Here is a 12,235-nt window from a genome sequence, read left to right on the forward strand (position 1 = left end):
CACAAAGGCATATCAAGTTACCAAAACATATTAAATGCAAGTTTGGATGATTCGAATGATTTTTAACAACTTCATTACTTTTTAATGTCTTACTTAAGATTCACTTCTCCAGATACATAATATACTGAAGTACTGGTGAAGGCATTATTCCACTATTTCACAAATAAATTTGGCAAATGATAAAAAATACAATAGAACTTTACATGAGAATAATTTTTCATGGTCACGATGGCAAAGACTGCTAGGGTCCCTCAGTATTCATTCTCTATTTTTTCTATAGTCATAGAATTCCCCATTTTGGCTAGTATATGACCATCTTAAAAAGACCAATTCTCAGTCTCTATTTCAGCTAGAGATTACTCTGTGATTGAATTTTGACCAACAGGAGGAAATGTTCTCAGCAACTTTGAAGAGGTATCCTTTAAAGGAAAGAGCATACTTTTTTCTTTCTTTTCCTGCTTCCTACATCTAGAGCACAAAGATGCTGCCTAGAGCTAGTCATTTTGGGCTAAAAAGTTGAAGCACTGTAATGAGGAAGACAGAGCAGGAGAAAAGAATAAGCCTTGATGACTGCAGAGCTGCCACACCAAATCCAGACTGCCTGTGCCTACTTGAGAAAGAAATAAAGGTCTGTTTTTTTAAGGCATGATTATTTTATAATTTCTGGAAGGTGATGTCATTTCCAGATAATATTCATCCCAATTAATCCAATTTCCATATCAGAAGATGATAATAAATAACTACTAAAATCACAATAAGGAACTACTAAAATCACAATAAATTATATGTGAGATATATTTAAAGAATTTAATTCAGAAGATGGTGTACTTATTAAGAGCCCTGGAGTCTAATGAACTTAGACTAGGGTCTGGCTGGACATTTACTACTTATATGACTTTGGGCACAGTCCTTATTCTTTCTAAGGATCAAAGTTCCCATTCAGTAACACGAGGAGAATAATAGTAACTGTAGTGAAAATTAAAATGAGATAATGTATATAAAAAAAAGTGAAGCACAGGCACAATGTAAGCACTCAAAGTAAGTGTTGTTGGGAAAATTAGACAACTACATGTAAAAGACTGAAATTAGAACAACTCCCTAACACCATACAAAAAAATAAACTCAAAATGGATTAAAGACCTACATGAAAGGCTAGACACCATAAAACTCCTAGAGGAAAACACAGCTAGAACACTCTTTGACATAAACTGCAGCAAGATCTTTCTGGATCCACCTCCTAGAGTAATGAAAATAAAACCAAAATAAAGAAATGAGATTTAATTAAACCTAAAAGCCTTTGCACAGCAAAGGAAACCATAAACAAAACAAAAAGACAACCCTCAGAATGGAAGAAAATACTTGCAAATGAAATAACTGACAAGGTATTAATCTCCAAAATATACAAACAGCTCATGTAGCTCCGTATCAAAAACAACCCAACCAAAAAATTGGCAGAAGATCTAAACAGACATTCTCCAAAGAAGAAATACAGATAGCCAAAGAGCACATGAAAAGATGCTCAACATCACTAATTACTAGAGAAATACACATCAAAACTGAAACGAGGTATCACCTCACACTGGTCAGAATGGCCATTATCAAAAAACACCTATAAATAATATATGTTGGAAAGGATGTGGAGAAAAGGGAAGCCTCTTCCACTGTTGGTGGGAACATAAATTGGTATAGCCACTATGGAGAACAGTATGGGGGTCCCTCAAAAAACTAAAAACAGAACTACCACATGACCCAGCAATCCCACTCCTAGGCATATACTTGGGAAAAAAATGATAATGCAAAAAGATACATGCATCTCAACGCTAATTGCAGCACTATTTACAATAGCCAGGACATGGAAGCAACCCAAATGTCCATCAACAGAGGATTAGATATATATACATGGTACATGTATACAATGGAGTATTAGTCATAAAAAAGAACAAAGTAATGCCATTTACAGCAGCATGGATGGACCTAAAGATTGTCGTAATGAGTGAAGTAAGTGAGACGCATGAAGACAAGTATTGTATGATATCACTTATATGCAGAATCTTAAAAAGGGTACAAATGAACTTATTTACAACACAGAAGTAGAGTCACAGATGTAGAAAACTAACTTACGGTTACCAGGGAGTAAGGGGGGATGAATAAATTGGGAGATTGGGATTGACAGATACACACTACTAAACATAAAATAGATAACTAATAAGAACCTACTGTATAGCACAGGGAACTCTACTCAGGACTCTACAATGGCTTATATGGAAAAAGAATCTAAAAAGAGAGTAGATACATGTATAACTGATTCACTTTGCTGTAAACTTGAAACTAATACAACATTGCAAATTTTTAATTTTGCAATTATTATATACTGCAATTTTTAAAAAAAGAAAATGCCAACTTTTTTTTCCCCAGCAATTGTATCATTTTATATCTTCATCAGCAATGTATGAGAGATCCAGTTGCTCCACATCTCTGGTATTTTTGGCATTTTTTTATGTTAGCCACTCTAACAGGCATGTAGTACCACCTCATGCGAAGAGTTGACTCATTGGAAAAGACCCTGATGCTGGGAGGAATTGGGGGCAGGAGGAGAAGGGGACAACAGAGGATGAGATGGCTGGATGGCATCACTGACTCAATGGACATGAGTTTGAGTAAACTCCAGGAGTTGGTGATGGACAGGGAGGCCTGGCGTGCTGCAGTTCATGGGGTTGCAAAGAGTCGGACATGACTGAGCGACAACTGTACTGAAGTGAATGGCTAATTTCATTCCAATCCCAAAGAAAGTCAATGCCAAAGAATGTTCAAACTACCATACAATTGCGCTCATTTCACATGCAACCAAAGTTATGCTCAAAATTCTTAAAGTTAGGCTTCAGCAGTACATGAACTGAGAACTTGAAGATGTACAAGCGGGGTTTAGAAAAGACAGAGGAACCAGAGATCAAATTGCCAACATCTGTTGGATCACAGAGAAAGCAAAAGAATTCCAGAAAAACATCTATTCTGCTTCATTGACTATGAGAAAGCCTTTGACTATGTGGATCACAACAAACTATGGAAAATTCTTCAAGAGATGGAAATACCAGACCACCTCATCTGGCTCCTGAGAAAACTGTATGCAGGTCAAGAAGTAACAGTTAGGGCCAAACATGGAACAACAGACTGGTTCAGAATTGGAAAAGCAGTACAGCAAGGCTGTATACTGTCACACTGGTTATTTAACTTCTATGCAGAGTACATCATGCAAAACGCTGGGCTGGATGAATCACAAGCTGGAATCAAGATTTCTGGGAGAAATACCAATAACCTCGGATATGCAGACGATACCACTCTAATGGCAGAAAGTGAAGAGGAACTAAAGAGCCTCTTGATGAGGGTGAAAGAGAAAAGTGAAAAAACTGGCTTGAAACTCAACATTCAAAAAACTAAGATCATAGTATCTGGTTCCATTACTTTCATGGTAAATGGAAGGGGGAAAAGTGGAAGCAGTGACGGATTTTATTTTCTTGGGCAAACAGTGACTGCAGCCATGAAATTAAAAGATGCTTGCTCCTTGGAAGAAATCCTATGACAAACCTAGACAGCATGTTAAAAAGCAAGCCATCACTTTGCCAACAAAGGTCCACCTAGTCAAAGTTACGGTTTTTCCAGTGTCGATGTGAGAGTTGGACCATAAAGAAGACAGAGAACTGAAGAATTGATGCTTTTAAATTATAGTGCTGGAAAAGGCTCTTGAGATTCCCATGGACTGAAAGTAAATCAAACCAGTCAATCCTAAAGGAAATCAGTCCTGAATATTCATTGGAAGGACTGATGCTAAAGCTGAAACTCCAATATTTTGGCAATCTGATATGAGGAGTTGAATCACTGGAAAATACCCTGATGCTGGGAAAGATTGAAGGCAAAAGAAGTAGGGGGTGGGAGAGGATGAGATGGCTGGATAGCATCACTGATTCAATGGACATGAACGTGAGCAAACCCCAGAGGTAGTGAAGGACAGCAAAGCCTGGTATGTTGCAGTCCATGGGGTCGCAGAGTTGGACACAATTTATCGACTCAACAACAACAATGGCTAATTATATGGAAAATCTTGTCATGTTCTAATTGGCTCTCCTTATGAAGGAGATGACTTCATCATGACTTCTCCTTGATGAAGTTTTCTGCCCTTTTCTAACTGAATTGTTAGACATTGTTGCTAGAATTACTGTTCAGCTTACAAAGTCCTTTATATATTCTACATACAAGTCTTCTGACAGATATGTGATTTGAAAATATTTTCTTCCAGTCTATGGCTTATCTTTTCATCTTTTAATGGGGTCATTCAAGAGCAAAATTTTTTCACTGTGATGAAATCCACTTATCAACTTTTTCTTCTATGAACTATTCTTTCATTGTCATGCTTAAGAACTCTTCACCTAAATGCAGGTTTAAGTTTTTCTCCTATATGTTCTAAACCTTTTACAGTTTTATATTTTACATTTTGGTCTATCACCCAATGTGAGTTAGTCCATTGTATAAGGAAGGAGATTTAAGTCAAGGTTTTGGTTTTGTTTTTGTTCTGCCTCTCTATGTCCAACTACTCCATCTGTCCATCTGTTGAAAAGAGCATGTTTCTTTCACTCAATTCCTTTTGCACCTTTGCCAAAAATCAGTTGGCCCTTACTTGACTGAACCTACTGATACATCTCAACTCTCTGTCCTGCTCCCTTTATCTACGATCTGTGTCCATCCCTAGGCCAGGACCACTCCATCTTGATTACTGTAGCCGTAAGTAAGTCTTAAAATCAGGTAACATGATTCCTCTAACTTTATTCTTATTTTGTATCCCCTTAAAAATTTTAAAATCATCTTCTCTAGAAAACATCCTGCTAGGACTTTTCAAGATAAATACATAGATCAATCTGGGTTGAACAGACATTTTTAATATGTGAGTCTTCCAATCCATGAACATGTCACGCCTGGCCCTTAAGTCTTCTTTGCTTTTGTTCATTAGCATTTTTGTGGTTTTCGGTACACGGAAATTGTATGTTCTGTTGTATTTATACCAAATATTTCATTTTTGAGCAACTGTAAATGGTATGTGTTTTAAAATTTTGTTTCCAACTGTTCCTGCCAATATATGGCAATATGAGTGTATGTCTCTGTGTGTATACGACAGAAAGAGAGAGCGAGATTCTGTATTTTGACCTGATATCTACAACTGCAAACTTATTTATTTTCAGAACTATCTTTTGTATTCTCTAGTGTTTGTAGATTCCTTGGGATTTGTTATGTAGCCAATCATATTGTATGCAAATGTGAACAGCTTTATTTCTTCACTCTAACCCATATGTCTCTTCTTTCCTTTTTTTTTTTGCCTTAAGTCTTCTAGTACTAAGTTGAACTGACTTGTTGAGAGCAGACATCCTTACCTTATTCCCAAAAGTAGACTTTTATCACTAAGTATGATGTTTGCTATTTGCTTTTATAAATGCCCTTTATCAGAGTGAGATATCTTATATTCCTAGTTTGCTAAGAGTTTTTAATCATGAAAGTGCTGAATTTTCTCAAATGGTTTTAAATCCTTGCTGATGGCTCCAACATCGGTGTCATTTCAAAGTTAGCTTCTGCTGATTGTCCCTTCTTACCAGAGTTGCCTTTTTCCTGATTCCTTCATACGACAAGTAATTTGGAGCTGTAAGATGGACATCTTAATTAAGTAGGAATGATGACACTCTAATTTCTACTTGAATCTTTTATTTTAGTCAACCTGTTCACAGTGAGAATGTGATCCAAGGCTCACTTTCGCGGTGGTGGGGGTTGTTCAGTTGCTCAGTCGTGTCTGATTCTTTGTGACCCCTTTTGTGGACTGTGATTGAAATGTCGTTTCAGTTTATAAAGTCTCTCCAGTACTCCTTGGTTTTCCCTATTTGCATGTTACCTAGATGACCGAACTCCACTTCCCATTATCCTTAGGATGGGCTTGAGTGGGGAGAAGCACTGCCTCATTTCAGCAAGGCAGACATAGAAAATAGGGTAATAAGCAGGGGAGTGGAGAGTTGTGAAAATTAAAGTACAACCCACAGGCTGGCTGGGGAGGGTAGCACCTTATTACTGCAGATCGAGTGGAAATCAAGAGCTCTAACCACAGGCTTCCCTGTGGAGAAATGCTCCTTCCTTTCTTCAGAGCATGGGGGAAAGTTGAGTTTTGCCTCAGGACTCTGCAGGGTAAGGGCACCACCTTGTTAATGCTGTGTAGTTGTAAAGGCCAGAGTCTCACCCACAGGCTCTGCTGAAGAGAGTTGCCACTTTGAAACTTCTGGTGGAGTGGAAATCAGTCTTCCCTACAGGCTCTGCTGAGGAAGGGCACTGCCTCACTACTGGAGCAGAAAACAGCCAAGTCAGAGTCTGACTTGCACCCCCACAGGATGCACTGAAGGGGGACATCTCCCTGTTACTGCAGGTGGGGGAAGGGTGTTTGTGAGACAAAGCTCTGACTGTCGATACCCCTGCTGTAATGCCTGTTGGAGTGGGAGGGGGTACAGATTTTATTGTGATGTTCTCCTACAGAACAGACAGGATAGGACGCTTCTATCTTGCTGCGCCGTCCTTTGGCTAGAGAGAACAGGCTTTCCTTGGTATTATTATTTTGTCTGCGCTCATTAGCATTTCCAGGTTGTAGTCGTCTCTACAGCCCAGGCCAGGATATAAGAAGGCAAGAAAAAAAAGACAACCAGGGCATTCACTCAATCCGTGAATTTCAATGTCCTAATCATCCACCTTCTGTTTCCTAACTTTCAGAGTGTTCTGATAGGGCATTTTATGGGTTTTGTCCAGAATTTTTGTTTGGTTAGTAGGAAGAGTAAAATAGAATGTGTTTACTTCATCTTGTTCAGAACCCAAACCCTGTCACTTATTTTCAGTCTATATTTTTGTGTTCTATCACACTCTACTCTCTAAGTTTCCAGAAGATACGAACTGAGGTTTTATTTATCTAGTAATTAATGGCCTGGCAAAAAGTATCATATATGACATATCACTTAAGCTTAGTAGCTGTAAGAAAGTGGTAATACAGCTTCTTGATCTTTACCCACTATTAGGTTCACAATGTATTAATAACTCTGAAGTTTGTTCATTCAATTAATACAAATCTATTTTATGAAAGCTTCTGGGGACACAACAATTGAGTAAGATAGCTAAAATTCTTGATGTGATGGAACTTACATTCTACTGGCTGGAATAGGTTGGAGAAAACTGCAGGCATATGAATACTGTATTCTCTTCAGTTTGGACAAAACTCAAAAGTCTACTATATTCCAGTTAATATCAGGAACATACATTTGAAAATCTGCAAATATTCAGAAGTCTATAAATTTGCAATTGGCTAAGTACCATGATTTTTTATCTTTGTACAATGGAACTTTGTTGACTTAGCAAACTAATTACCAACTACTTACCACATAGAGTTGTTTCCACAGACTAGCCCATTCTTGCAGAGTTGCTGTAACCTCAGTCACAATAGAATCTTCAAGTGGAACCACAGTTTCATACTGCCTAGAACCAGAGACACAACAAACAGCCACATTATCTTTGATAAACTACCAGAATACTGTCTACTGCCCTTTCCAACAAGTGTAAATCAAATTTAAATTTATGCAAATATAAAGAGAGGTACAGCTAACTGAATACAGACTCTGCTGCAGTAATATGATAATATAAGTGACCTGATTTAATGAACATTTAGGTTTTGCTATAAAAATCCTCAATATTACTTTTACCAGTACTGTCATTAAAGATAGTTTTTAAATTTTTTTCTCTAAAGGAAGACTACAGCACTGCCCAAGACTTGCTTAATTTTTAAAAACTATTTGTGTTCTTTACATGTATCAATAATGCAAATTAACTCATGCTCTGATAGAAATGGGTTGGGTGGGGGAGACTCAGACACTGGGTTTTGAAGTTTTATAAGCTCTCCCTTATACTGATAGTATGTTTTCCTAGAAACCTGTCGAGCAGAAGAATCCTAATCCTGGTAACAGAAATACTGGGTTTTTTTCAACTACCTTGTAAGCAACATTCAATATGGCATCAATCGTCATGCTAATTGCTAAGGATTTATCAGTGAGCAAAAATGGACCGAGTTTGTATCTTCAGAGAGCTCTTATGCTGCATAAAAAATCAGACAAGTAATCACAACAGACACCAACCATGATGAATCTAAGAAAGAAACCAAATTGCACAATCAGAGATTTTAGCTGGGGGACACGACTTAAAGAGAGGATGAGTGAAGCCTTCTCTGAAGAAATAGCAATGCCCCCCAAATGCAAAAAGGTCAGGATCAAAGAGTTTGCTATGAAGGAGAGGTGTGGTGTCACCTGCAGAGGGAACGGTATACAAGAAGTTACTGAGATGGATGAGAATTTCACATATCTAAGAATTTAAAGAAGTCTGCACTGACTTGAGGCCAGCTCTCATAGGGCCTCTTCAAATGATACTTAAGATACCAGATCTTAACACAGGGAAAATGAATGAGAAGATCCTAAAAGGCTGTTCAAAGCAGAGGCATGACTTGAAAACATTTTTATAATGTCTGTGCCAATTTTGAGGGTTAATGAAATATTTTCTGGGACCAAAGATTTTATATACTGATACACTGAGGTAGATGAAACCTGTGTATACTAATTTGTTAGCCATAAAGAATATCATCCAGGGACTTCCCTGGTAGTCCAATGGCTAAGACCCTGCATTCCCACACTCCCAATGCAGGGGGTCTGAGTTTGATCCCTGGTCAGGGAAGTAGACTCCCACATGCCACAACTAAGAGTTCACATACCACAACTAACAGATCCTGCATACCACAACTAAGACCCAGCACAGCCAAATAAATAAATATTAAAAAAAAAAAAAAAAGAATATCATCCAGTTGGGAACAGCAAAGGAAAATTAATTTTAAAAATTAGTATTAAGTATAATTTCTCTACATAGCTAACAAACCCTCACTGTGTTCAAAGGTGACTCAGTGTATTAATACTGAGCATCAATGAATACATATTACTTGATCTATGCTGTAAGGCCTTTTTATTTTGTGTGATTTATTCCAGCAGATTTAAAATAATCATCTTAAAATGATGCCAGAGCACTGTCCATATTCATCAAATTTATAAAGTGAATTTTCAGTGCAAGGCTGAGATTCAAACTTGACACTATGGAAATAGAGACATGGGAGATGGGAGCTGTTTTAGCAAAATTAATGCAGAACTCCTCTATGGAGAAAGTGGAATAAAATTTCTGGAATGTTCCATCTACTAGGTCTTCATCTACTTTAATCATTGACTTTCATAGGAAACTTACACTGTTCCTATTTTAAAGTTCTAAACCTTTGGACTTACCTCAAATCCAAGTCTATACTAACACTAACATATCTTTCCTTGGCTATAATATAAAATCAATATCCTGAAAAATCCCTAAAATTCAGATAAAGTGTTATTTAAAAACACACTGTTCCACAGACCAAGTGGAATATAGTCGTAACACTAAGAAAAAATAACCAAATAAGGTGAATTAGTAAGTGGATTCCCAAGAAAATTCTGCATTCATGCAGAATAAAGAGTTTGTTAAAAATGAAAATTGGTAGTAAGAAGATATACATATGTTAATAATATATATATATATAAATTCAATGTATAATGCACAGAAATGTAGCTTAGAGTATGAACTTCAGAGTTACATAACTTGGCCTCAATTCCTAGTTTCCCTTCTTCCTTGCCATGCTACTTTAGCAAAGGTACTTGAACTCTCAAAGCTTTGCCCACCTCATCTGAAATAAATGGATAATCCCATCATCTAGTGTGGAATTCCTAAGCATGATATAACAGCTAGAATCAAGATTGCTGGGAGAAATATCAATAACCTCAGATACGCAGATGACACCACCCTTCTGGCAGAAAGCAAAGAGGAACTAAAGAGCCTCTTGACAAAAAGTGAAAGAGGAGAGTGAAAAAGCTGGCTTAAAACTCAACATTCAAAGAACGAGGATCATGGCATCTGGTCTCATCACTTCATGGCAAATAGATGGAGAAACAATGGAAACAATGACAGACTTTACTTCCTTGGGCTCCAAAATCACTGCAGCCATGAAATTAACAGATGCTTGCTTCTTGGAAGAAAAGCTATGACCAACCGAGACAACATATTAAAAAGCAGAGATATTACTTTCCTGACAAAGGTCCGTCTAGTCAAAGCTATAGTTTTTCCAGCTGTCATGTGTGGATGTGAAAGTTGGACTATAAAGAAAGCTGAGCACCGAAGAATTGATGCTTTTGAATTGTGGTGCGGGAGAAGACTCTTGAGAGTCCCTTGGACTGCAAGGACATCAAACCAGTCAATCCTAAAGGAAACCAGTCCTGAATATTCATTGAAAGGACTGATGCTGAAGCTGAAGCTCCAATACTTTGGCCACCTGATGTGAAGAGCTAACTCAATGGAAAAGACCCTGATGCTGGGAAAGATTGAAGACAGGAGGAGAAGGGAACGACACGGGATGAAATGGTTGGATGGTATCACTTACTCGATGGACATGAGTCTGAGCAAGTTCTGGGAGCTGATGATGGACAGGTAAGCCTGGCAAGCTGTAGTCCATGAGATCACAAAGAGTCAGGCATGACTGAGCAACTGAACTGAACAGTCATCAAGACAATATGGTACTGGCACAAAAACAGACAGACCAATGGAACAAGACAGAGAACCCAGAAGTAAGCCCATGTATTTATGGGTACCTTATTTTTGACAAAGGAGGCAAGAATATACAATGGGGCAAAGACAGTCTCTTCAATAAATAGTGCTGAGAAAACTGGACAGCTACATGTAAAAGAATGAAATTAGAACACTACCTAATGCCACACACAAAGATAAACTTAAAATGGATTAAAGACCTACGTGTAAGACCAGAAACTATTAAACTCTTGGAGGAAAACATAGGCAGAATACTCAATAACATAAATCAAAGCAAGATTTTCTATGACCCACCTCCTAGAGTAATGGAAATAAAAACAAAAATAAACAAGTGGGACCTAATTAAACTTAAAAGCTTTTGCACAGCAAAGGAAACTACAAACAAGGTGAAAAGAAAACCTTCAGAATGGGAGAAAATAACAGCAAATGAAACAACTGACTTAAATTTCAAATTCAGACTTAAATTGAAAAAAGTGGGGAAAACCACTAGACCATTCAGGTATGACCTAAATCAAATCCCTTATGATTATACAGCAGAAGTGAGAAATAGACTTAAGGGACTAGATCTCATACAGTGCCTGACGAACTATGGACAGAGGTTCGTGACATTGTACAGGAGACAGGGAGCAAGACCACGCCCAAGAAAAAGAAATGAAAAAAGGCAAAATGGCTGTCTCAGGAGGCCTTACAAATAGCTGTGAAAAGAAAAGAAGCAAAAGGCAAAGGAGAAAAGGAAAGATATAAGCATCTGAATGCAGAGTTCCACAGAAGAGCAAGGAGAGATAAGAGAGCCTTCCTCGGCGATCAATGCAAAGAAATAGAGGAAAACAATAGAATGGGAAAGACTAGAGATCTCTTCAAGAAAATTAGAGATACCAAGGGAACATTTCATGCAAAGAGGGGCTCAATAAAGGACAGAAATGGTATGGACCTAACAGAAGCAGAAGATACTAAGAAGAGGTGGCAAGAATACACAGAAGACCTGTACAAAAAAGATCTTCACGACCCAGATAATCACGATGGTGTGATCACTCACCTAGAGCCAGACATCCTGGAATGTGAAGTCAAGTGGGCCTTAGGAAGCATCACTATGAACAAAGCTAGTGGAGGTGATGGAATTCCAGTTGAGCTATTTCAAACTCTCAAAATGCTGCACTCAATAGGCCAGCAAATTTGGAAAACTCAGCAGTGGCCACAGGACTGAAAAAGGTCAGTTTTCATTCCAATCCCAAAGAAAGGCAATGCCAAAGAATGCTCAAACCATCGCACAATTGCACTCATCTCACATGCTGGTAAAGTAATGCTCAAAATTCTCCAAGCCAGAATTCAGCAATACGTGAACCGTGAACTTCCAGATGTTCAAGCTGGATTTAGAAAAGGCAGAGGAACCAGAGATCAAATTGCTAATATTCGCTGGATCATCAAAAAAGCAAGAGAGTTCCAGAAAAACATCTACTTCTGCTTTTTTGACTATGCCAAAGCCTTTGACTGTGTGGATCACAATAAACTGTGGAAAATT

At 37.9% G+C, this 12,235-nt stretch overlaps 1 protein-coding gene across 1 annotated transcript in view; it reads right to left on the reverse strand.

Moving 5' to 3' along the window:
• Nucleotides 1-12,235, reverse strand: part of DOCK3 (dedicator of cytokinesis 3) — a 246,611-nt gene that overhangs the window by 208,249 nt on the left and 26,127 nt on the right. The window contains exon 4 of the mRNA XM_061127771.1: nucleotides 7,443-7,539. Within this exon, the coding sequence (XP_060983754.1) occupies nucleotides 7,443-7,539 (97 nt within the window). The remainder of the gene's footprint in view (nucleotides 1-7,442; nucleotides 7,540-12,235) is intronic.

Source organism: Dama dama, chromosome 24 (assembly GCF_033118175.1).
Source record: "Dama dama isolate Ldn47 chromosome 24, ASM3311817v1, whole genome shotgun sequence".
NCBI classification, from domain to species: Eukaryota; Metazoa; Chordata; class Mammalia; order Artiodactyla; family Cervidae; genus Dama; species Dama dama.